The 27336-nt window shown below is 37.9% G+C and overlaps 1 protein-coding gene across 7 annotated transcripts in view; it reads left to right on the forward strand.

The window, feature by feature from the left end:
* DIAPH2 (diaphanous related formin 2) overlaps positions 1–27336 on the forward strand; it is an 814964-nt gene that overhangs the window by 666905 nt on the left and 120723 nt on the right. For all 7 annotated transcript variants that reach the window (XM_023634106.2, XM_023634104.2, XM_001914669.6 and 4 more), the window contains one exon: positions 2615–2710. In XM_023634106.2, the coding sequence (XP_023489874.1) occupies positions 2615–2710 (96 nt within the window). The remainder of the gene's footprint in view (positions 1–2614; positions 2711–27336) is intronic.

The raw sequence follows: 27336 nt of genomic DNA on the forward strand, positions 1-27336 counted from the left end.
ATTCCTCAAAATAAAAAAATCTCGGGGCCGGCCTGGTGGTGTAGCGGTTGAGTGCGCATGTTCTGCTTTGGTGGCCCGAGGTTCACTGGTTCGGATCCCAGGTGCAGACATGGCACCGCTTGGCACGCCATGCTGTGGTAGGCGTCCCACATATAAAAAAAAAAGTAGAGGAAGATGGGCATGGATTTTAGCTCAGGGCCAGTCTTCCTCAGCAACAAAAGTGGAGAATTGGCAGCAGTTAGTTCAGGGCTAATCTTCCTCAAAAAAAAAAATCTCATGTCATAACATTTTCTCAAACCCGTTAATACCTGGTCATCTAGAATCCTTCCTTCTCTCTTGATTTCACCTTTCCAGCCAGGTCCTATTGACTGTATTAATACCTTCAAAATATCTATCTTCCATTCACTCTGCTATCCCTTTAGTTCAGCTCTTTATCTCTTACTTAGACAATTGCATTGCACTCCTCAACATCTCCCTCCCTTCTGTCATGCCATCCTCTGAGCCATCCTCCATAGTGCTGTCTGACAAGTCCTTCTAAATTGTAAATCTGATCAGTCACTTTCTATTGCTTATAGCTGCGCTGCCCAATACAGTAGCCTTGAGCCACATAAAACTACTGAACACTTGAGATGCAGCAAATCTGAAGTGAACTGTGCTGAAATAAAAACATGATAGATGTCTAAGACTTAGTGTGATAAAAAGAATGTAAAACATATACTATTTAGTGTATATTAAGTTAAATATATACTTAATATATTAAAATTAATTTCACCTGTTTCTCTTTTTTTTGAATATGGCTACTAGAAAATTTAAAATTATTTATGTGCCTTACATTTGTGGTCTACATTATATATCTTTTGGACAGTGGTGGCTTATCGGTTAATGCCCAAACCCATATCACAGAATTAGGATCTTTCAGCATCTAGCCACGATATGCCTAGACTGTTTCATCTTCTGCTAGCTGTCACGCAAAGAGGACTGGTCTTGGTGTCACATTGATCTGGGTTCATACCTGGGCCCTGCACATGCCAACTATGTGATTGGGAGCAAGATGCTTAAACTCTTTACGTTTCAGTATCCCAGATGAAAAACAGAAATAATACCGATTTCAGTGTGTCATTGGGAGGATTAAAAGCTGTAACAAATGTAAAGTGCCTACTGCATAAAATTTAATTTTCCAAGATACATTCCAGCCATGCCAAACTACTTTCAGTTCCTCTTTCCTTTCTATTGTAAAGAGCAAGTAATGGTTCAGATGTGTCTGCAACCTTAATATTCCTAAAAGTGCACAGTTCCCTTTCCCTCTTTAGCCGCTGGGTTCTACTTTCCCTTTATTTTTCCTGTTTTCACCAAATATTAGACCTGAGAACCTCTGTGTTTCCCTTTATTTTTTCATTCAATATCCTGTCCTAGAGAATTCATTTTAAAAGTAGAAATGATTGTAACATTGAAGAAATCTCAAGTACAATGAAGAGAGTAATCTAAAGCCATTTTAGCTTGTTCTTGCCCCGTATGTGAATATTTTTTTTCTGTGATGATACCCCATAGTCAATTCTTTAAACAAAGTAGGATTTAAATTTAACTTTGAAATAGCATCAGAAGCAATTTCTTCTCCCTCACCTCTCCCTTTTTCTTCTCTTAACCCACCTGCCTACTAATATCCTCTACCGCAGACCCACACATTTAGCTACCACGCAAATTCACCATCTATTAGGTCCTTTTCATCAGCTAGGCCAGTTAGGAAGAGGGGCCTCAGCTCGCTGTGAATTACCCACAGTGTAACAGAGAGTTTCTTGCAATTAACACCTTGCGACAAATACTCTAACAAATCTTAAAAGTATTTTTGATGGTCAGAGTTGTCAAAGATAAAAGTAGAGTAAAATGTTTTAAATACGTTTCCATTAGGAATTTCCATGAACATCTTTTAAGCGCTCCGCTGATGGATTCTTAACAGTTCTCTCCCATAGGAAGTCTGGAAACACAACAGCATTCTAAAAGGGATGATGAGACTCTGGCTAATGTCTCTCAAATGTAAAATGTGGCCTTTCAGATGATGTGGCCACCTTTTCCTTCTGCGATGTCAGCATTTGGAAATGGGTAAAGAATATGGATTAGATAGGAATTGAATGCAAATGTGTTTTGCAAATAGTGTCTTTTGAGATCATCGCTGATGAAGGTTGAATGCTGAAGGTATTAATACAATCAGTATTTAACCTTGTGTAACTCCGCTTCATCAAATCCCGCCCTGCGCATTGATTGCATTAAGCCGGGTCAGTGGTTTCTTGCTTAGGAATATCTTATAAGAATCTTAACAGGAAGGCAGCAGTAGCTGATCAGCTACTGTTTATTTGCATACTGAGCGTGTCATCAATAATACAAAAGACAAGGTCTTTAAGTTGAAAGAACAGTGGGATTGGCATGAATTTTGCTTAATGGCGCGTAATAAGCAAAGTAGTCTGTGGTGCCAGAAACTGACAGGATCCATTATGTTAAAACAGATATATGTCTTTAATTTAGGGGTATTATGTAAATCTGACAGGAGTTTTTCCCTTTATTTTCCTGTAGTTTAACTTTAATTGCTCCAAGATTAATTCCGATTTCTCCTTTCCTCCAGAGGGTGATGAGACTGGCGTGATGGATAATCTTCTAGAAGCCCTACAATCAGGTGCAGCATTCCGAGACCGCAGAAAGCGGATCCCAAGGAATCCAGGTAAAACCTATTCCAGCTCACATGGTATTGTAAAATGTGAATGTTCCGAGCCAAGGAACGAAAACAAAAAAAAACCCTTCCCCATGAAGACCTTTTTTTAACAGCTGAACTCCGTTCATGTGTGAAATCTCAGCAGCCTCCTGTATCTACGTGATCGCACGTTTCAACCTAGTGAAAGTAGCTTCAAATAACTGTAGACTGTGTAAAAAAAATTCAGAAACAAAGACTCCCACTGTGTTTAATATTAAATATTTTTAATTGTTATTTTATGAGCATGTGGTTTGGGTGGAAGGCGGTTTAAAACCATAAATGTAATTAAATCGTTAAAAGTAATTGGCCCTAAGGATGTCACATTAGCTATTTACAGGTAAGGAAATCAAGATAATGCTTCTTTCTAGAGGCTGCTTTCGCTTTGTCATACAGTCTATTCTCCATTCTCCATGTTTAAGAAAGAGAGGAGAGGCACAGATAAGCCAAGATTTCCAAAAATCCCGAAGCGTTGGAACCCATTTTTTGTATGTGTTTTTGATTAATAACAAAACCACACTGTGAAAATTGATCTCAGGGGAAGAAAAAGACAAAAGAAGCCAAGAAACCTCCCTCACTGAAGTGGAACTAGAAAGTTGGCCGCCATCTCTGTTGATACGCTCTATGGCTGAGGTAAATCATAGCTCCTCTCAGGATCATTCAAGTAGGCGGAGCTGTCCATCTACTCTAAGTGAGTTTTTATTTTTTTAGGTCATATCTTTCTTGAAGTAGAGGAAGAAATTAGGTGTGTTGATTTTGAAAGTTCTCTGCATGGGCTATAAAGCTATATGGAGAAGTAAAGGAAAAAAGGAAAATTAATAATAAATATGTCAACTCTACTTAATTTAGATTAATAAGGTTTGCCTTGAATAGGCTGCAATTCAAAAAGTATTCTGTATTTGGACTGAAAACTATCATATGGCATTAGAATGGAAATTGGTGGCTTGCAAAACCATTTGTACTCCAACAAACCAGTGAAAGAAATGGTGCCCAGCACAGAGTTGTCCAGGAAAGCTTTTGGCAATGGTGAAATTCATGGCAGAAGATGATATAAATTATATTCCTCTTTTTCACGTTTGGGTGAATCCTGATGGGTAGATTAGCCTGAAGGTAAGATTAGGTTGATAGGAGAGAAGTGTTTTGGTTGGAGTGTGAGACTGCTTTAGGTGTTTGAAGACATTGAAGGTGGCCTACAGAAAGAGTGGAAGACTGGAGGGAAGAAAGGAAAAATCTTTATTTATATGTTCATAGTAATCTTTTAAGGTAATGCTACATGGTAGAATGTTAAGAGCACTATTGATCTGTAACTCTGAGGCAGCCGTTCCGTTTATCCTCAGTCTTTGTCTGTAGAATGAGAATGTTCTACCATGCCATCAGAGGCCCCTTCCACCTCTTAAGGAAAACAGAACCCTTCACTGCTTTCTTGAACTATCAGAGCATTAATAGTCAGTGAAAAACAAAATGAAATACTATTTATATCAATTCAGTTCTCTGCTAAGCAACTGATAAATAAAAGCATGTTCTTCTGTGCCATAAAAGAACTTCTACCATCTTTCTAGGCTGTTTCTTTTTAGAACACATTTGCTAAGGCCCCTGTCTGATTAGTCTCACACTTCAAATTGCCTCTAGAAAGACGGTACCAGGAGAGAGAGATCACTCCATCGGGTTTCTGTGAGTTTGGTACTCAAGGGAATACAGTGTTGTCAACTGTGAAACACCAAGAATATATTCACAAACTGCATAATTTTATAGTACTGATTCCAAGTAATCTAAATTGGGATCTCCTCTGGTTTGTAGCTGGGGTGCCTCTGGGATCTCCTTTGGTTTGTAGCTGGGGTGCCTCTGTGAACAATATAGGGTCAAAAATACCAGTCCATTTAGCCTTGGCAGTTATTCCAAATGGCAGCAGCCAATGCGAATGTCCAAAGACACTAGGAGACAGACAATGGCAATGATTAGGGAAGCATCTTGGAGATCAGAGCTTGAAGCGAGGGACAAGGGAAGGCAGGCACAGAGCTGACAAGTCTGCCCAGACTCTTCCGTCTGCTTGCCTGTTTGTAGAAGCAACAGAACTGGGGACTTTTCCAGATTTCCTCCCTGTTTCTGCCTTGCCTAGCTAGATCATCTTTTCCTGCTGGCACCCTTTTGTTTTTGCTTTCTTAGGCACCTTATTTGGTTCCTTTCCAAGATCCCATTGACTTTATATTGTTACACCTTCACTGTTCAACACCGGCATCCTTGCTCCTCTCCAATAACCTCCACTTCAACGTGATGAAATAAAAGCAGAAAAAACAAATTATAATGAAGGCTATTTTCTCTAAGGAAAGTAAAATAAGAGGAAATAGCCAAAAGCTCGGAAATCCAAGTCAACCTCAAACAGCAAAGTATTGCTCGGCTTGTTATCTCTATTCTCGTCGCTTAAGATGGACGTTGTGGTGTGTAAAACACAGACCTCTCCAATTATACTTCTCATTGCAGTGTTCTTAATTCCATATTTGAACAAAATAAAGTGATAGTCTGTATTCTTCATTAGAAAATCAAAATGTTAACAAATGGTATGACTAGTCGCGTAAATCACAAGTCTGCCACGCCGAGCCTGTGTCTCCTCCCCAAGAGCTACCACATTAGATAACTCAGAAGGAGCTCTCAAATATTGCCTCTAGCCCATTCAGCTGAGTGCACTATTTCAGTTAAGGGCACACAAGACATTTCAAAGGAGAATATCATATCAGGAGTGATATTGAAAATATTAGTAACTGGGATAGTGCAGGCCCCAACCAGTCAGAATGTACACAGGCAGTAAGTAGCCACTATGGTTGTACCGGTGTGTACTGGCTGAATATCAACCCAGATTATGGGCTTTATGATATCAAACTCAGAGATTAAGAAATGACCCCCTAAACATTCATTCATTTATTGTACATCTGTCCTGTGAAAAGTAATATGCTAGACATGATGGAAGATGCAGAAATAATTAAAGTATGATTTACTTAGTTATAAGACCCCTATGTCTTGTAGGAGGGATAAAAGGTACAGAAAGGCCACAGAATAAGGCAGATGATCATAGCTATTATACAAGAGGGGTTAATAACATACCATGTGAGTTCATAGGGAAATATCATGCTTTACTGGATGTATCAGAAAAAGAATCATGGAGGAAAAGGCTTTGAAGGATGAGTATGGATTTGAGCAGTGGGAGCTGGAGGTGGGAATAGTGGGCATTTTAGTCAAACGAAATGTCGTTAAGAAAAATACAGGGGCTGGCCCAGTGGCGCAGCGGTTAAGTGCACACGTTCTGCTTCAGAGGCCCGGGGTTCGCCGGTTCGGATCCTGGGTGCGGACATGGCACCACTTGGCAAGCCATGCTGTGGTAGGCATCCCACATATAAAGTAGGGGAAGATGGGCACGGATGTTAGCTCAGGGCCAGTCTTCCTCAGCGAAAAGAGGATTGGCAGCAGTTAGCTCAGGGCTAATCTTCCTCAAAAAAAAAAAACAAAGAAAAATACAGAGGTGAGAAAGTGCAAAGCATTTTGGGAGAATGGCAAATAGTACAGCTAGTAAGAAAATAGGCTATATAAAGTTTAAAAGTATGCTGATAATTCTGGAAAAGCAGGTTGGTGCCACATCATAGAGTGCTTGAATAAGAGACTAAAATGTTAGCACATAAATCTTTAGGCAGTGGGTTTGTGTTGAAGGTTTTTAAGCGGTGAAGGAACAAGATCAAAGTTATATAGTAGGACATTTAATCTACAGGAGTGCGAGTGATGAATTAGAATTCTACTGTCATATTATTAGTCAAAGGAGATAATTTAGGGGAAGAGGAGAAGCCAGGAGTCAAAAATAATCCTGGGGTTTTGAGTTTGATTAGCTGGGAGGACAATTGGGTTACGAGAGAAAACTATTAATATGAGGAAAAGGAGTGGTGATAGAAGATAGATCCAGTTTTGGGCGAGTGAAACTGAAAGTGGTAGCAGAGCATTGAGGTCAAGATGTCCAGAAGTTTCTTGGAAATCTAAGTGTAGATGTCATCACAAGATGGTTGGGTTCGTGAGATTTCTGGTTATAGTGTGGAAATGGAAGAGATTGTTGGAATGATTGTTAGGAGAAAAGAGATCTTAAACCAGAATCTTGAAAATGCCTCCACTTAGGGGCTAAAAGTAGAACTAGTCAACGAGCAGTTGGGCAAGTGGGAGGGGAATCAAGACATTATTGTTCTAGAAGCAAAGGAAGAGGGAAGTATTAAGAAGGCAGAAAAGGTAGGCATTTTCAACAATGACATATGCTATAGTGGAATCAAAGAGGATAATGACAAATGATCTGCCACTTGAGAGCTTTCTAATGACTTTTTAAGAGCATCTTTTCAATATTGGGATGGAACTGGGAGCCCGAATGCAGGAACTAAGCAGTGAGTAGATGGTGAGGCTGTAGGGATGGATAATATTCATTCAACAATTGAGCAATTCTATTGAATGCCTCCTGTGTGTCATGTCCTGGGTTAGGGACTGAGGATGCAACGACAAATAGGACACTTGCCTCGAGGAGCTCACATACCGTTTGGGAAAACATGAATGTAAACCATCTGATAAAATTACAACGCGATCTTTGTGCCGTAATGAGATGAGACTCATGTGCTGGTGCAGCACAGGAGTTAGAATAACTTCCCCCGCCCCCTTGCCTGTCGCCTTTGTGTCTCTAGAATTATGCTCTCTAGAAATTTGGTGGGTGAAAGGAGCATCTCAGTTTTCCTTAATAAGCCAGTATGGATCTATCATCTATGAATTTTGGTAAATCTTTCTGGACCTTCTTTGTTAGCACTTAAGATAGTACATTCCATATGTTTACAATCCACTTTGTAAAGAATTGCCCATCAGTATCCCTGACTTTGTCATTATAAGATCAAAGGTAAGCTTTGGAGGAAAAAGAAACACGTAGAGAAAAACCTGGCAGGAGTGAAAACCTCACTTAAAATAAAGACACAATGTCACGTATGTTTTATTACTGAATACTATAGATACTTGGAACTTGCTTCTCCTCCCTCCACCAACTTATCTTCTTCATTCCTTGCCCACTGTAAGTAAAGATGAACAGGCTTCTCGGCGGTAGATAGATGTCTAACCTAACTATTTCAGCTATGACTAGATTTTGATATATAGTTCTAGACATTAAAAAAAACGCACACACGAGAGAAGCATTACGAAACCAGGAAACAGAATAAATGTAATTTGGTTTCAGAACCACACAGGGCTACCAAGAAAACTAAGTTTGAAAAAGCAGAAGAAACTCGGGAGACACACAATCCTAGTTTTATGGATCAGCAAGATAACGGTATAAATGAGAAGATATAATTTACCATTTGAGAACAGATAAGGGGCAAGAAACAATGATATTCAACAGAAGAAAAGAACAAACTCTAAGGATTAGGGAAAATATCTTTACAGCAAAACAGAATCCACATTTTCCTAGTCCTCCCTGCCTTGCATCAGCAGCATAACCCGAATTTTCCTGGCTCTTGTCTTCACATGCACATTCAGGACCTCAGCTGCCTATAAGGGATCTCTGAAGCATTTCTGGAAGTTCTTGGGGCATTTTGCAAACACAGTCACCCACCCTGTTGTCCACCTCCACCTATAATACCGTGCATTTCCATGCCTGCTGTTTGCTGTAGGAGCTGGCACACTGTGCCTTCACTATGCCAAAGCTGGACAGTGGTCAGTGGCGAAGTGGGGGGAAATGCCTCTCTTTCCTTTAGTGTGGCACTCCACCAGTGTACCAAGAAGTACTACTTATGCCTCAAAGTCTTACAGACATTATTAGAGAAAAAGCTTTCGGTTTTCAGTTAACAGCCCTCTTGATCTCCATAGGATTTGGCCCTATCCAGCAAGGCTAATGACAAGCCCATGACAGATCCCATGTGATACTCAGAGTCATCCTCCTCTTTTGATGACCAAGGTCTGTTGGGATTTTGTGTTTGTTTCTGTTTGATTATTATTAGGTCAAGCTGGTCATTCATTCTAAGCTTGTTTACGTCTTTCTCCCTCAGGATGAGCTCTTTCCCATGAGGTTCCTCAGTCTTTATTTTGTAAGTGTTCAAGTCTTAGACTAACCCACTAAAACCCATTTTGTCTATATTACAGTTATTAAATTGTAATGTGCAATTCAAACTAGTAAAAAATGGTGCAACACAAGCAGATAAACAAACAAACAAAAACATGGCATTCATCCAAAATAATATTTATTGATCAAATCCTAGGGGCCAGGCAATGGTGCTAGGGCCCTGGAGTGCAAAGATGGATAAAACCTTGGTCTTGCCCTCAAGAACTGAACTGAGAGTCTCATCAGGAAGACAGATATATACACAATATAAAAGCTATGATATAAGTATACAGAACGTGCTAAAAGAGCAACTAGCTGCCTAGTGAATTCAAGAAAGGTTTTGTGATGAGAGTGGCATTTGAGCTGTGTTTTGGAGGATGAATAGTAGTTTGTTTGGAGGAGAACCAGAGGAACAGGCATTTCAGATAAAGGAAATGGCAACTACATGCAGTGGAGATATGGAAGCGGACAATGACAATGGTGAAAATTTATTGTAACAGAGAGCCAGCAGAGGTTTTTAGATAGAAGCTTACGTGTCCTTCTGCACACACACACACATACACGAAAGCAAGAGGGGTTGAAGCTGGGGATGACAGATAACGGGGTGACATCTGCACATATAGGGTTGTTGAAACTTGAGAATTACTCAGGAAGGGTATGACCAATGAGAGGTAAAGAAGGCCAAGAATAGTGCATTTGGGAATTACAGTGTTCAAGAGGCAAATAGAGGAATCAACAAAAGACACTGAGGAAAAGAATGGTCAGAAAGGGAGGAAGAGAAGCAGCAAAAAGTGATACCTAGAAGACTAAAGGTAGAAAGAATTTCAGAGTGGAGGACGTCAGCTGGGTCACCTCCTGCAGAAAGCTGAGTAGAATGATGACTGAAAATAGACCAAATGGTTTGTCAACTAGCAGGTAACAGTTGACGTTTTCTCAAGCAGTTTCAGTAGAATGGTGAGGGCCAAGAGGGAGGTTCTAATGGATTAAAGAATGAAGAATATCTTTTGTGCCTTAAATGCTGGAGCTTGAAGGAAAGAGAGATAGAGCATGAAAAGATAAATTGTGTCTCTTCTAGAGATTCTGATAGGAGACTCTGGACACTTTCAAGGGTCTTGAATGAGTTGCCAATCGTAAATTATTATGCCTAGTTTTACTTCCAAATATGTGGCTTTTTTCCCTCTTAATTCAGTTGTTTTTATTGAACATATACTATGTGATGTAGTTAAAATACTTTAGCATGCCTAGTGCTTTACAGTTAACAAACCACTTTCTTATCTGTTGTGTGGTATGTGATACAGAGCCATCTAATGCAGAGTTCTATCATCGTAAGTTAAAATGAAGGACATTTGTGGCTCATACAGAGAGAGAATGGATTGGGGGTGGAGGAAAGATATTCTTGAGTTAATTGAGTAGAAGTAGGGGGAGAGGTGGGGAAGGAGACAAAAGGGATGGGACCATCTTCAGAAAAATCTTTGTCAACTTTAGAATTAACTGGTTTGCAAGTGGTGAAAGTCAGGGGTGGGTGGGTCATAGTATGTATGTGATTCTCTTGAGAGGAGGAAAGGAGGTGATGAGGAAGAAGCAAATCAAATAATACTTAGGCCAACCACTTAATGTTCTCAGTGTTAGTTAGCTTGGCTCCTCTTGGTAATAACTGGAGGGTGAATACTAGAAATCTTGGAGAATTGATCAGCATTCAGATAACAATAAAATACTGAGTGTAGGTTAAATAATCTTGGGAAACTGAGTAGAGCAATGGGCAAGAGAGAACTCTGGAAAAAGCAAACATTTGTGGCACTAGTTCTCTGCCCCAGCTACACACTGGAATCACTTTGAGATACTTCTAAGAAATACTCATGACTCATTCCTCTCTGGACCAATCAAATCCAAATCTATAGAGTCGGAGCCCGGCAAGAGTGTATTTTAAAAGTTATTCAGGTGATTTTAATGTGCCACCAAAGTTGAGAACCACCAATTTATGGGACTAGCTTGGAAGCTGGAACGCACGAAAGAGAGCGTGAAGGGTTTGGTTATGGAGGTGTGGGGAGATAAAAGCTAGCGTGGTATCACAGAGGCCAAAGGAATAGAGCTCTTTGAAAAGGAAATGTTGAATAGCATCAGATGTAGCCAAGGGAACCAATAAAATAAGGATTGGAAACAATCCATTGCATTTAACTGTTAGGAACTCACTGGTGACCTTAGCAAAAAGTTTTAGGAGAGTGTGTTTGGAAGGGGGTGAGAGTAGGGTAAAAGCCAGTCGCGTTCAGTTCTAAAATGCTATTAATTTTTAAGACCACGTAATTTAGAGTCTCTTTTTTCATCACTTTATGTGAATCATGATGAAGCGTGTACCTGTGTTAGTTACATAATTTTTCTTTGTTTTTTGTTTTCTTTTCATTTATGGAGATTGAGTTTTACTTTGGGGCCAGATGTATCCATGTATTGATTAATAAGATCTAGGTTTGCACTGGGGAAGCCTGAAACAGAAGATTCTTGTGTACTCTATCCTTGATTATTCTTGGACAACTAGAGAACAAATTGAACACAGACCATTTATGCCTATTTATATGCAAAATTGTTCTAAGCCAGCACTGATGTTCTCTATAGAAATTTCAGTCGCTTTTGCTTGTCTGGTCTCCTACACAATATAATCAGCTCCATTGCACATTTCTAAAGTGGTGATCTCTGCAGGCCAGTAGGAGATAAGGTCAATTTCAGTTGATTTTTATGAGAATAGGAATTTAGCAGGCTTCTTTTTGATATTGGAATACGGAATAAGTTAGGACAAGCAATTATTATGCAGCAAGAAATTTCTCTTGGTAGGTTTAATTCCATGGCAGAAATTCATAGCCATGCTAATGTTGGTAGCTGAGCTCACATAACCACCTGCTTATTTACACACCTTCAATTCAGTAGTAAACGGTTGGGACCCTCTAGGTCAAGTGCGTGACACCACTCTAATATGAACAGACACTGTACATTTGTAATGACGTTAGCCGTCAAGGTACGCATCAGGCTGTCCTAAGTACTTTCAAATTTCTTTAAAACTAATTGCTTTCAAAACTAAAGGGAAATAATTTTTTTTTTTCTAATTGGTCGCTGTGATTATGGGCTTATTTGTCTCATATGGACTCAGCAGTATATTATTGAGTATTTTCCTAAATGGGGATAGGAAATTGTACACTCTGCTTCCTCTCCAGCCAAATTCCATCTGATGCCCCAGTGGCCAAAGACAGCTAGATTCACCTGGAAATGAACATACCCCCAACCGTCTCCCGATTTTTGTGAAATCTTTGGACACACCTCTGTGTATTATGATTTGAACCTTCCTCCTGGCAGCTCCTCTCCTGGTGTCCATTAAAATGAGAGGAGTGGAAGGTGAAGGAAGGTAGGAAGAGGGCAGTGGGCATCTTAAGTTCCACAGTACCCTTTTTTGTTGTTGTTGTTTTTTGAGAAAGATTAGCCCTGAGCTAACATCTGCCACCAATCCTCATCTTTTTGCTGAGGAAGACTGGCCCTGAGCTAACATCCCTGCCCATCTTCCTCTACTTTCTATGTGGGACGCCTACCACAGCATGGCTTGCCAAGCGGTGCCATGTCCGCACCTGTGATCTGAACCAGCAAACCGTGGGCCACTGAAGCAGAACGTGCGCACTTAACCCCTACACCACCAGGCCGGCCCACTCCACAGTACCCTTTTGAGATTCAAGTTCTTCTATTATTATTCATTGATATTGTCTACATTTGCAAAAATGTAAGCCCAGATACCTTCAACTTAATAGGGTGCTTCACTTATTCCAGGAAGCCTTTTAAGGGTCTGCCCAATGTCAACTCTGTTAAAGATACAGATGATGCAACGTGTTAAAATACTACAAGGCTTATAACTATATTTCACTATTAAAAGATTGTGATTTATTTTTTAGCACCTAGCACATAACTCAGTATAGTATATGCTCTTGATAACTGCTTGTTGAATACTTTGTAATTATCAAAAAAATTGAATCTACACGAAAGCCTTTTCAATATATTGTACCTAATGCTCTCTCTCAAGTTTGAAATTTGGGGAATGAAGGAAATAGAAATTTCATTCTACATCACTGTAAGTGGAATTCCATTAAAGCTGAGTTTATTTTATGGGCGAACTCGAATGTGCTATGTGTGTTACCTTCACATAACCTTTCGCTCACTAATGTTTAGGCTTGACAAGTGAAGAAAAATGCTGAGTTTATGTAAAAATGAAAATATAACTGCATTCCATTCCTCTTATTCTTGTGTCCATTGTGCTTGCATTTGACTGCCACCTCTTTGTCATTCTCAACTCAAATTGCAGTTTGTTCTAGTTTTACTACTTAGAGAGTAAAATTCCTAAATACTACTGGAGAAAATACAGTGACAATAACAGGCTTGTGTTGAAGTTTTACATATCTTCTCCTCAGTCTTTGCAAATCTGCTCTGTAAGACGGGGGAAGTAGACAGTAGTTAGTGAATCTCTTTAGAATAACGTTAAGTAGTTAATTGCTTTTCCAGCTTTCTCACAGATTTACTCAGGAGAATAGACCTTTCTGAAGTTTAAGGGCTTTTATCTAGTACGTAGAAGTGTTCTAAGCATCTGAGCTGTTTGTTTGAGGGACTTTGAGAATCCAGGATGATATGTTCCCTTTCCACTTGAGAAGGTTTTAGCTTGAGATTCTGGGTTTACTGGTCTGTTCTATTGTCTGTCTTGCATGGATATAGTATACAGCAAGCAGTACAGCACTGTGGGCAATGAACGGGGACTTTTTTTTTTAATTTCATGCATTATTCACAACTCTGCAGTGGTTTTAGAAAGTCAACGTATGTCCTGGACACAAAGAAATGAAAAAACACAAAAACAAGGACATGATTTTCATATTGTTGATTGGAAAGTTAATGCTACTGTGCATGAATTTCATCTTTATTGCATAGTTAGAACACCTGTTAAGTTTTCAGCAGCCTTATAGCTGTTAATCAAAAGTGTACGTGTTTATCTTGTTGCCTAATAAGCTAGTAGATTATCTTCAAATATTTGGAGTTAACCTATGAAGGGAAGATTTTTATCAGGAGGGATAAGCAGTATGACTTGGTGTGGACAATCCTGTGCTTATTTTAGTTACGTCTGTGACATCATCTCAGTTGTCTATGTCAGTACTACTTTAAGTGGCAGAGATAATGAGGAATGACTGTGCTTTGTACATAATATTCACGGATTTTATTTTATTGTCATATCAACAGATAATTAGAATCAAACATAAACATTCTTGAATTGAAAAGAAAAAGGACTTTTTAAAAACCTTTTCTAGTATGTGGATTTCATTTTTATGGTCCAGATTTAAATGAACTTTCGTGCACTTATAGAGAACATTAAAACAAGTTCAGTTAATGGTCCTGAAAACTCACAACATGAAGACACGAAGAGGATGACCATCCTTAGTGACTCGGTTAATAGTCCAAGATAGAAAATAAATTTAGAAATCAAGTTCCAACATAATGAGTTTCTAGGAAATTATTAGAGGATCTTTTAAATGTTGAATTCAAATGGGATCAGATTGGGAAGGACAAATGGGAGGAAAAATATCACATCAAGCAATTTGAATATTTTTTGCAGTTGCCATAAATAGTATCGATCAGTTTGCATGGTTCATTTAGAACTGAAACTTCCTGGCAGAGGAAGATGCAAAGCCCTGAAAAAGGCTGATGGTCAAGTTGAATGCTGTGCATTATAGATTATCCTTATGCTTCCAATTTCTTAACTTTTGTTCCACTTACTGTGTGTGCTCTGTGGTCCTGCGGCCCTTTGTTCACCACTTTCTTCACTTCCCTTCTGCTGCTTCAGAAGAATCCTGCTCTATCTGTTTATCTCCCTCACGTGTGCTATTCCACACGTTAGCTGTAGGAAAGAAAAACTGGTGGAAAAAACAGGGAAATATAATTGTGTTAGCATTGTTTGAAGTCTACTTTACTGCTCTTCGGTGTCAGCATTGTGTCTCTTTTAGGAAAACAAACACACACAAAAGCAAGACTGACAATACTTACTGCTCCAAATGAACCCTCTCTTACTATAAGCAATATTGGTCCTGTCTTGGTGGCAGGGCGGGGGGCAATGAAGGACATTTCAAAGGGACAGAGACAAGTTCCTGGAGGGACTCTTGGCTCCCAGCCTTTTTGAAATTATGATGTCATCATTGCTGGAATTTTTCAGTGTTCCTGGTAATGAGTAAAGCAACAAGCAGATGACAAACCTTTTTTATAACTATGTAAATTGTTTCATCAACTAGTATAGACATTTGTGAAAAGACTACATGATCTTTTTGCTCTCAAAAAGTATACACTCTACAAAAAAACCTTAAAGGGAAAATACCCGTTCATCAAATTTCTTCAAACCACAAGGCGCAGTTATTTACAGCTTGACAGGTGTGAAAGTGTTCAATGAAAAGGAAACAAGTTGGAGACTTCAATAAGTAGAGTAGTTTGGCAGGTTTAGCCTTTTTTTTTTTTTTTTTTTTTTTGGTCTCTCCAAATTCATTCAAATAAAATACTAGGTTTTACTGGAACGGGTCGTAATTAAGTTCTACTTGAAGGAGAATTCTTAATTATTAAGGCATGTAAAACAAAATTTTTTAAAAAGCACTTTTCTTATAAGCTAATTGGTATGTTCATTTTTCTCTAATATTTTGAAAACGTAAGCCTCTGTTCATTTACTTTTTTCTTTTAACTTGGAGGTTAACTCAGGTAAAAGTAAGACTCTACAGTGTGTGCTTATCTGTTACCTGAACCAAAGTGTGGCCCTTGGAAAGTAGCATCTTACGGATTGTGATTTTTGTAATCAAATCATGCAAAACCATTTTTATTATGCATTATGCATAACTTTTTAAACTCTTACTTAACTTCCATTCTTGACCATCAAATAGGGTTTGTTCTCCTAGTTAATTTGGCTATAAAAGTTAAATGTGGCAAAAATTTTTAAAAAAGGAAAAGAAGAACCATTTTGAAGTATGGCGTCTTTTTTGAGCTCTCTGACATGTGGTGCATGTCCTGGCATAGTTGAAGGCAAAAAGGGTAGTGGTTGGGTAGAATTCTTCACAGAATTTCACTTCCTAACTGCGTCCAAAGCTGCTTTTGTACCAATTAGCTATGACCTTTTATTCTAGCCTCAGGGTATGAGATTATTAGAGGCAGCCATTTCTGAAATATTTTCTTTCTAATATTAGTTTAAGCAAATTTCCTTGCAGAGAAAGAGAGAGGACTCTTCTTACATGGCTGTGCTTTTTTTTTTTTTTCTGTGTGCTGCTTTTCCCCACTAAGCTGCTAAATCTTTTGCAGAGGAATTAAATGTAATGTTTCTAGAAACATGAATAGCTTGTGCCCTTTTCTGAGTGTCCTACTTCAGAAATATTGCAGGCGCAGTGGTATTACGTGCCGTCATCTCTTCCTGTTTCTCTCTGCGGGGAAGTTCCTGCTTTAAGGTAGACCCAAGCTCTTTTCTTCCTGGGATTTTCCTCTTCTAAATGATGTGAATGCTTCAGGCATGTTTTTAAAGCACGTTATTTCTTTGTCAACTTATTTCACGTCAGTCAGCTATGCAGCTTGTAGGAATAATGGGGAGTGGGCAAGAGAGTATAGATGAATAATTACAAATCAATCTTTCCTATTAGAAAAATAACCCAAAGCAACAGCTCTGTGAATACGGTCACTGTGACATGATCTTTAGAGATGATGCACAGTGTGTTACCTATGTATGTGATACGGGAACATCTCCACAGGCCACAAAACGTCACAAATGCAGCGAAAGTGAAAACAAGCCACTGGTACATTTTTCATGGTGCTTTGGTCAGAGGACTACATCGTTGCCAAATGAAAAGATCTTCTTTGACTTGCATTTGGGGCAGAGAATGAGAGGCCTTTGCTGAGGGTTGCCTTCTTTATGCCCCTCCCTCCAAAGCTTTCCTTTAAGTGATTCTTCCGCTTTCCTTTCTCATCCACTTGTCATTTTATTTGTTTTCAATTTGAATATCACACTATTTATGAAATGATCACTGCTTTCAAAATTCATTTTACAGAGCTCTGAATCTTATTGAGAAGAAAATACTGTTCTAAAATAATAGGTTATCGAACAAATTAGTTAAATGCCATTCAAATAATAGAAGGCGGCAAATTTGACTTATTCAACTTTGACATCTAATTTGAATCTTTTGTGCATGTTATCCTGAAAGCTGCTACCACTTGTTAAATTTGAATAGGAGAGAACAAAACAGAGATAGTAGAATATTGCTTCTTTTTCACTAGCTTTAAATTAATTTTAGATTACACAGAACCACATCTTCATTATTAAAGTGAGAAATTCAATATGTACTCCAAAGTGTTCTACTCTTCTAACTCTTTTAATAATGTCAAGATTCTGCATCAGAAGAACAAGGAAATTAATATTTTCTTATGGTATAAATGTTTTTCTTTCTAAACTAACAAAGTTAAAAATTCTTTTTTTCACATTTATGATGGTTCTTAGGCTAATTGAAATAAAATTCATGTGAGTAGTTTATATTACTGACTACCTGCCACTTCAACATTCATGGAAGGAAAAATAATGTTTTAAAATAAAAACAAATAAGCGTGCTTTGAAAAGAATATATATCAACAATTTTTGTAATTTATATTTTCCTAAATAATCCAGTTATGAAATATATAAATGCATTAAGTTGGAAATGAATCTTACTTATGCTGGCACTGGTTATGATTCATGGTTAGCACTGGTGTAAGCTGGTCATTTAAAAACCTCCTAGATTTTTACTGCTATTTGTACCCATCTGTGTCAACCGTACAAATGATAAAATAATAATCAAAGGACTGATGGCTTAATAGGTATTGTGCTCTAAATATCTTTCATGCTTTGACATTAAATGTCTCTCTTGCCTTAATATCTACTTTTCAAAAATCTACTATCTATTCCTGATACTATTTAACTGGGGTTATTAGTCCTTTGACAGTACTGAATGCTATTGACAGTATCCTTTAATTTGCTTAATTTCCTGACATTTTCGATGTTAATTTTTTACTTTGGGATTTTTAAATGCCAGATTTGTGCTTAAAATAGAAAAGTCCTCCACTAATAAGATTTAGTCATATCACCTAAGTACTACAGAGTTGTCCCAGATGTAATAGGCAGAGATAAAGAAGGGATCACAGATAATAAATTTGCCCTGCTTTCTCCACAAAGTTATTACTGCAAGCTTTAAGTCTCAGCTTTTATTGATAAATATAAATATAGGTTATGTAAGGAAAGCCTATACCTATTTATAATAGCATTCAAATCTGGTTTTAGTAATTGCTTTAGGCCAAACCACTCCATAAAGGTCGAAGGCAGTTTGAAAACAGGTATTTGTTGCATAATCTGTTTTTATTGCATGTGCATTTTATTTTATGATTTCGGTAATTAAAGTAATAAAACTAAATAATATTTCCCGACTAACTAGCAGGTAAACAACTTTCCACAGTATAAACGTCTTTTATCTTGTGAAACAATTGATGGTCATTCAAAAGGAAGATTGTTGGGGAGGGGTGGGAGAAGGTAGTATTTTCAATCGGTTACCAGGCTTTTAACAAAACAATTCCTATTATAATCCTAGAGAATTTCATCTGACTAAATCCCCACTCAAATGACAAGCAAGGAGGGAGAGCTGTAGTCAAAGGAACAAAGGATAGGGGGACCAATATCTGAATGAGTCCCCCCATGGGGCCCTTTAGAGGGGCCTATTATGCCATGGGTTAGCACCTCTCACCATCACTTGTGAAAATACTTGGCATTGAATGATGCTGTATGTCTTACACTCTACTTACTAAAATTGCTTATGCAATTTCAATTGGCTATGGTATTTATCATGTTCCATCCTCAGCATTATGTAGCATAGTTAAGCCTACAAAGCAGCTGCCTTTTTTTTTTTTCTTGTGGATCAAGTGATTGTTATGTATTGTGCGAATATCAGTTCAAGTTTCTTGAGTGCCGCGGCATCTAGATGAAGGGGAGTAAATAAACATTAGGCTTTTTGAAAAAAGGCTTTTAGGCTATTCTTCAAATTCTGCGTTGCCTGGAAATAAATAGTGGCTATAGGACCCTTTTATTTCAGTAAAACTTAGATATATGCATCCATTGGTGAGCACATATAAATCTGCACTTTAATGTTAATGGAAGTTGCACGTGGGGATTGAGGTAAAAATCCTTGAAGATATTATAAAATCACGTTATATAGCTCCGTTTTTACAGTGGTTCCAACCTGCAGGATGTCTGCACGTACCATGAATTAGTATGTATACAATTTTCAACCTACAACACCCTTGAAAAAATGGCTTTAGTTAGTTTCTTTTAAAGTATATATGGTGGGGGAGATGGATTTTAATTACAGAAGCGTCTTTGACAATCAGACTTAGTAAAACGAGCAATGTAGTGTGTATACATAAATGTGTGTCGCTCCCTTGGTGTCTGGTAAGAACTAGGTGTTATTCTAGCATTTTTTCCACTCTCTCCTTGGCTTGTTGTATATCTGAGACTTTCTCATTCTGCAGCCCCCGCTTCCCTACAACTTCTGCCCTGATCCCTTTAACTGCATTGTCTCTTTTCTTCACTTTCCATCTGGGAGCTCTTATGTCCCACAATTTACTGAAGTGCTGTAATTACAGCCTGTATCTTTTATTAACGTATCTCCACGCCATGCTTTTCCTTGGTAGTACAGAATATTAATGCGATTAGCACCATTCATTAAGATGTACTGCCCATTTTGAGTGACAGCCTTAAGTCACAGGATAAGCTTCCTACACAATGGTCTACCTTTATTTTGAAAGAAGAAGGGAAAATTTGTAATTAAAAAAAAGTGGATGGGAGTGCAAACTGGTGCAGCCACTATGGCAAGCAGTATGGAGTATCCTTGGAAAATTAAGAATATATCTATCATATGATCCAGGTATTCCACTGCTGGGTATTTATCCAACGAACTTGAAAATACAAAGTCATAAAGATACATGCACCCGTATCTTCATTGCAGCATTATTCACAATAGCCAAGGTTTGGAAGCAACCCAGGTGCCCATAAAGGGACGAATGGATAAAGAAGATGTGATATATATACACAATGGAATACTACTCAGCCATAAGAAATGATGAAATCTGGCCATTTGTGACAACATGGATAGACCTTGAGGGTATTATGCTGAGTGAAATAAGTCAGAGGGAGAAAGTCAAATACCATATGATCTCACTCATATGTAGAAGATAAAAACAACAAACAAACACATAGCAACGGAGATTGGATTGGTGGTTACCATAGGGAAAGGGGGGAGGGGGGAGGGCAAAAGGGGTGATTAGGCTCACATATGAGGGGATGGACTATAATTAGTTTTTGGGTGGTGAACATGATGTAATCTACACAGAATTCGAAATGTATTATGAGGTACATCTGAAAGCTGTATAATGTTATAATCCAATGTTACTGCAATAAAACAATAAATAGAATTAAAAAAAAAGAATATTACCAATTAAAAAAAAGTAGAAACCTCTTAGAGAATCTAGCATTGCTAATCCACTCACCCCCACCCCCAAAAATAGGAAGTTTTGACATTGAAACTTGGGGAATTTTCATATTGATAGCACGTTTTCCATAGTTTAATGTTAATCCGTAAGTTAATCACAAATGAGGATACCTTGCTTATTTCCTACAGTGACTGTGAAGATAAAATGAGATGGTAGATGTAAAAAAAGTTTGAAACTTTTAAAGTGTGTTTATTTAAAACTTGAGCAAAGCTTTTAAAATGTTTAAAGATTATTGTCATTACTATATTAAATCTCAGCCATTTATGTTGGTGCTTCCCACTACTTCTAAGGAAATCCAAAATTTTTACAGTAGCTGAAAAGGCTCTGTGTGATCCAACTTATGCCTACATTACCTACCTCTTCTTGAACAGTTGAAGGCTATGAGAAAGTGTGGCACTCAGGGGCCGGCCCTGTGGCAGAGTGGTTGAGTTCACGTGCTCTGCTTCAGTGGCCTGGAGTTCTCCAGTTCAGATCCTGGGCACAGACCTAGCACCACTCATCAAACCACGCTGAGGCAGCATCCCACATAGAAGAACTAGAAGGAACTCCAACTAGGATATACAACTATTTACTGGGGGGCTTTAGGGAGAAAAAAAAATGTGGTGCTCAGCTACTAAACTGTCATTATATTAAAAAGACAAGCATTTTTTTGGGTGCAGAGAGCTTCCAGTATTTATCCCAGAAACTGAGGCTTTTTGGGAAAATTTGAATAGTAATTTGATGGTTAGGAAGATGTGATATCAGATAAGTTTTATTATGATTGTTTGGTTGTTCTTATGAAAATAGGTAAAATGTTATTGGGTTCATTTATATCTATAATTGATTAAGATAATGAACAATTAACATGTAAGCCAGAATTTATGTGGTGTTTAATTAATAGCAGTAAATATAGTATATTGAACTTCTAGTTGCATTGCCTATCAGACTCTTTCATTATAGAGTAAGGCTGATATTTTCTAAATGGAACAATTAGAACAAATCTTAAAATATCCATCTCTCCATACTCCAAGTTCTCAATAATTATAACGAAACCCAATCCTTCTACTATTACAAGTTTACAAAGCAATGGTAATATTGCCTGTACCCTGGCCTTCATAGTTCAACCTTAGACTTATTCTTTTGTGGCTGCATTTACAATATGGAAAATGTTTTATTTTCCTGTCTAAGCTATTCTAGTGCAGTAAAATTTTTGAAAGAAAAATTATTTTGGATCAAAGACAAGCAACTCCAGGAGTTAAAATAGTCATTTTTTCCTGATTATTTTTCAATCTAAGAAAAAATTGTACATATATGGAACCAATGTTTTGCCTGATAGACTGAAGATTCAAACGTTTTAGTTATAAGTGGACTGCAAAAGTAATATCTCTTTCTTAAAAAAAGAAACCAATATAGTCAAATATGCATCTGAGAAATATAACTTGTTCACACTTATAATAGTATCTCCATAAAGATTTTCATGTTGTTATTCTGATTTAAGTGTCCATTACTGGAGACAAATGCATATTTAAGTGTCATCATCAGAGGGGCCACAGCCGTCATAACTCTCTCAGAAGCAGAAACATAATATTTTAGCTTTCCACTTGCTTTCATGAAACCCACGAGTAGAAGCTATCAGTGTCCAGGGGTTGTGTTCCAATGACAAATTCAGTATTCTTAAAAAATAGTGGTAGGATTTTCTGCTGAGGTCATCTAGAATTTGGCCGTCCTGAGAAATGACTGTGGCTGGATTCTTATTCTCAAATGCTAGGGGTTCTTGTTCTTTTATTATATTTGATTTTGATGGTAAAGAATATGACTGTAAAAAGGACTATGCCACATGAAGAGGGACGTGACTTACAGAATTACAAATTGGTCAGTACCCTCTTGCTACTATTCCAGAATCGTCTGACTAAAATGATATGATTTGGTTCCATTTTCTAAAAGATAAATCATAAAACCCAATGGGAATGAACTTCTGAAGTATTCTGAATCACCCATATGAAGAGTAATGGTTAACATTGTTTATGTTCCTGGCAGTTTGTCCTCGATAAAGATTTGTCGAATGAATGAATAAATTATCTAAAGAAATGTATGTTTTGATTTAATTTATCTATTCTATTTCTCTTTTGCCCTTCCTCTTTCCTTGACCAAATAATTTAAAATACATCATCATCATATATTTTTTTCTCTATTCAGATGTATTATATTATAAAAGATAATATATACTCTTTGTAGACAATTTGGAAATATATAACATATAAAGACAGCAAAATATCTGCAGTCTCAGTATCCAGAAATAACCACTATTAACATTTTGGTTTATTTCCTTCTATCTTGTATTCCTGTGCATAGCTTATATTATTGATATTATATTTTATACACAGTTGTGTCTCCTACTTTTTCGCTTAAATTGTAAGCATTTTCATATATTAATGAATCTGTTTATAGTCCACCTTTTTAATGGTTACATATTATTATAGTATATAGATGTATAATTCACTCCATCAACCCCTTAAGTTGGACACTGAACTGTTTCTATTTTTTGCCACTATAAATAATGCTGCAGTAAACATTTTTCCACATATAGTGCGTGCACTTATAAATCAGCACAACTCTGTCTTAGAAGGGATTCAGAATGTAAATGTAGGGGAATGATGTCAGCATGATAGTGGAATAAGAGGTCCCCTGCTTGTATCAACCCCAGCAACAATAATTTGATAGTCATCCACAGACAAAAGTGCCTTTGTGGGAGCTTTGGAATCCAGGTAGGAGATTGTGAAACCTTGGTTGAGTTCAAGACCAAGGAAAGCTGCTTTGAGAAGCTAGGCTTGCACCTAAGTGGCTGACTCTGACTGTGGTCCCAGATACAAACTCAGAAACAGTTCTCTACCCAAGAGGACTCAGTTACAGTCCTATATGGCCTGGGTCCTACCACCAGCACTATATGCCAAGCGACCTGGGAAGAGTAACACCCACCCATGCCTTGGGTAACAGGCCTACAGAACTTGGTTCCAGCTGTGGACGCTGAAGTGGCCCATTAAGCAACTGCAGCCCCTTACAGCTGAGGTCCTGCAGCCCCTGGAGGTAAGGCTGCCAAACTTGATTCAACTGTAGGTTGTGAAACAGCCCTGTAACTGAGCTCTAACCCCTCCTAGCTGCAGTTCATGAGCAGTCCTGCCAGTCCAGGAATCCAGTAAGAGGCACTCCCTTCGGCACCTCTGGAGATCCTGAAATCGCCCTGTACCTGTCTCCAGCCCCTCCCAGCTGAGGTCAGGGAGTAGTCTAGCCTACTTGGGGACCTGGTATGAGACATGCCCATCCACACCTCCAGAGCCAGGTCTGCAGACCTCAGTCCTGGCAGTGGGCCCTGAAGCAGCCCTGGGACTCAGTTCTTGCCCCTCTCAGCCACAGTCCAGGGCCAGTCTTGCCTGCCCAGGGACCCAGCCAGTCACCCGGCAGGAGCCCTTCTAGGGACCTAATGAGATCCACACACATCCTCCTACCTGGTAACAGACCCACTGTCTGAGGACCCAACTGTAGACCCTGAAACAGACCCTTGTCCCAGCACCACCCTACTGAACAGGATCCTAGAGGCCATCCCATCCACCCGGGGACCAGATGGGATCCATACTCGCCATGACACCAGTAAAAAGCCTGCCAACTGTATACCCAGCAACAACCTTGTGACTGGGATCCAACACAGCATGACTACAATTCCCAAGATAATCCAATCAACCTGGGGAACTGACAAGAGAATGTATTTACCTGCTGAAACTAGTCTGTAAAGACTGGAAGAAGTGTTTGATCCTTCAAATGCACAGACACCAATGCAAGGCTACATGGATCAGGAATAATCAGGTAAAATGACACCACTAAAGGAAACTAATTTAAGCTCCACTAATTGACTGCAAAGAAATGGAGATCTATAAATTGCCTGAAAAGGAATTCAAAATTCTTAAAGAAACTCAATGACATGCAAGAGAACACAGATAAACAACTAAAAATCAGTAAGACAATGTATGAAAAAAACAATAAGTTAAGATAAATAAATAAAAATATAAAAAATAACCAAACAATCCTGGAGCTAAAGAATAAAATGACAGAACTGAAAAATTCAATAGAGAGCTTCAACATCAGTCTTGATCACGCAGAATAAAGAATCATCAAACTTGAAGACAGATCATTTGAAATTAGCCAGAGGAACAAAAAGAAAAAAGAAGAAAAAGACTGAAGAAAGCCTGCATGAATAATGAAAAAGATTGAAGAAAGCCTAATTGAATTATGAAAAAGACTGAAGAAAGCCACTTGAACTACACTCTCAAGTGAAGGAACATCTGCATTATGGAAGTCCCAGAAGGAGGAGAGAGAAACAAAGAGACAGAAAGCTTATTTAAAGAAATAACAGCTGAAAACTTCCCAAATCTTGGGAGAGATCTGGGCATCCAGGTCCAGAAGCTCAGAGGACCCCAAACAAGATCAACCCAAAGATGATTGCCCTGAGACACATTATAATGAAAATGTTAAAAGTCAAAGACAAAGAGAGAATTTTGAAAGCGGCAAGAGGAAAATGACTCATCACATTCAAAGGAACCCCCACAAGGCTATCATCAGATTTCTCAACAGAAAATTTGCAGACCAGGGGGAGAGGGATGATATATTCAAAGTATTGAAAGAAAAAACTGCCAACCAAGAATAATATACTCAGAAAAACTGTCCTTCAGAAATGAAGGAGAGATAGAGATTCCCAGAAAAACAAAACTTAAGGCAGTTCATCACCACTAGACCTGCCTAACAAGAAATGATAGAGTGTTCTTCAAGTTGAAATGAAAAGATACAACCTAACAACAGGAAACATATAACAGTCTAAAACTCACTGGTAGAGGTAAATATATAATGAAATTCAGAATACTCTAGTACTGTAATGGTGGTACATAAATCACTTTTGTCTTTAGTATGAAAGTTAAAGACAATAGTATTATAAAAATAGAAATAGCCATAATAATTTGTTAATGGATGCACAGTATAAAAAGATGTAAAGTGTGACATCAATAGCATAAAATGTGGGGGTAGTAGAAGTAAAAATGTAGAGTTTACATACACAATTGAAGGTAAATTGTTGTCACTAAAATAGACTGTTATTATTTTGTGTAAGTCTCATGGTAACCACAAAGAAAAAACCTGTAGTAGATACACAAAAGATAAAGAGAAAGGAATTAAAGCATACCACTACAAAAAATAAATCATAAAGAAGACAGCAAGAAAAGATGAAAGGAGCTAAAAAGCAGCCACAGAATAATTAACAGAATGGCAATAATAAGTCCTAACTTATCAATAATTACTTTAAACATAAATGGATTAAATTCTCCAATCAAAAGACACAGAGTGGCTGAATGGGTAAGAAAAAAAAAAATCCCACAATTTGCTGCCTATGAGAGACTCACTTTAGCTTTAAGGACACACCTAGGCTGAAAGAGAAGGGATGGAAAAAGATATTCCATGCAAATGGTAACCAAAAGAGAGCAGGAGTGGCTTTACTTATGTCAGATAAAATAGACTATCAGTCAAAATCAGTCACAAAAGACAAAGAAAGTCACTATATAATGATAAAGGGGACAATTCATCAAGAGGGTATAACAATTATATATGCACCCAACATTGGAGCACCTAAATATTTAAAGGTAATATTAACAGAACTAGGGGGAGAAATAAGCAACAATACAATAATAGTACGGGACTTCAATACCCTACTTTTAACATTGGATAGATCATGCAGATGGAAAATCAATAAGGACATAGTGGACTTGAATAACACTACAAACCAAATGGAGAGCATCATGCTAAATGAAATAAATCAGACAGAGAAAGACAAATACTGTATGATATTACTTATATGTGGAATCTAAAAAAGCTGGACTCATAGAACGAAAGTAAGAGTAGATAGGTGGTTGCCAGCACCTAGGGCGTGGGCAAAAGGAAGAGATGTTGGTCAAAGAGTATAAACTTTCAGTTAGAAGAGGAAGAAGTTCTGGTGATCTACTATACATCATGATGACTTTAGTTAACAATCCTGTATAATATATTTGAAAGTTGCTAAGAGAATAAATTCTAAATGTTCTTACCAGGAAAACAAAAAAGGTAACTATGTGAGGCGATGGATCATTTTACAATATATACATATATCAAATCGTCATGTTACACCTCAAACTTACACCATGTTATAGGTCAATTATATCTCCATAAAGAAGGGGGAAACAAAGCTTATGAGAACAGCCCTAGGCAAGAGACATAAAAACAAACGATTAGAAGGAGGGAGAAAGTTGATCTGCCACATTGTCTGGAAAAAAAGAAAGTAAATGAAGTGAAATGAGAATTCTTTATTACTTACCAGGTACAAAGCACCATTTACCTGGGTCAAGTCAGAGCATAAAATCTGTACTTGATGATTTTATATATGTAGGTAGATAGATCTAGATATCTAGATCTATCTATATATTTTTTCATATTCTTTAAACAAATATTTTCAATGTTTATTATAGCCAGACCGTGAGAGCACAATGATAGAACCCCCCCAAAGGTATTTACTATCTAGTGTGGAAGAGAGAGATACATGAAATTAACAATTAGATTGAGCCACATGAAATTGTCAGTTTTTGACCTATAAAAATAGTCATTTCATATGCTTCCACCTAGTGTAATACAGTATAATAAGGGTTAATATTGGAGCAAGTACATGGTGGCATGGGAAAATAGATGTGTAAGCGATTCATTCTTCTGAAGAGTGATAATGCAGATTGTTACTGCTTAGTCAGCAGGTATGAATTTAAGTGGGGTCCTTTCTTGTCTGTGTAGGTGTGTGCTGGAAGGATGCTAGGTCACACTCATGCATCCGATTTATGGCATTCAGTAGCACTGCAGTACGGTAACACCTCACTTC

This window comes from Equus caballus, chromosome X (assembly GCF_041296265.1).
Source record: "Equus caballus isolate H_3958 breed thoroughbred chromosome X, TB-T2T, whole genome shotgun sequence".
NCBI classification, from domain to species: Eukaryota; Metazoa; Chordata; class Mammalia; order Perissodactyla; family Equidae; genus Equus; species Equus caballus.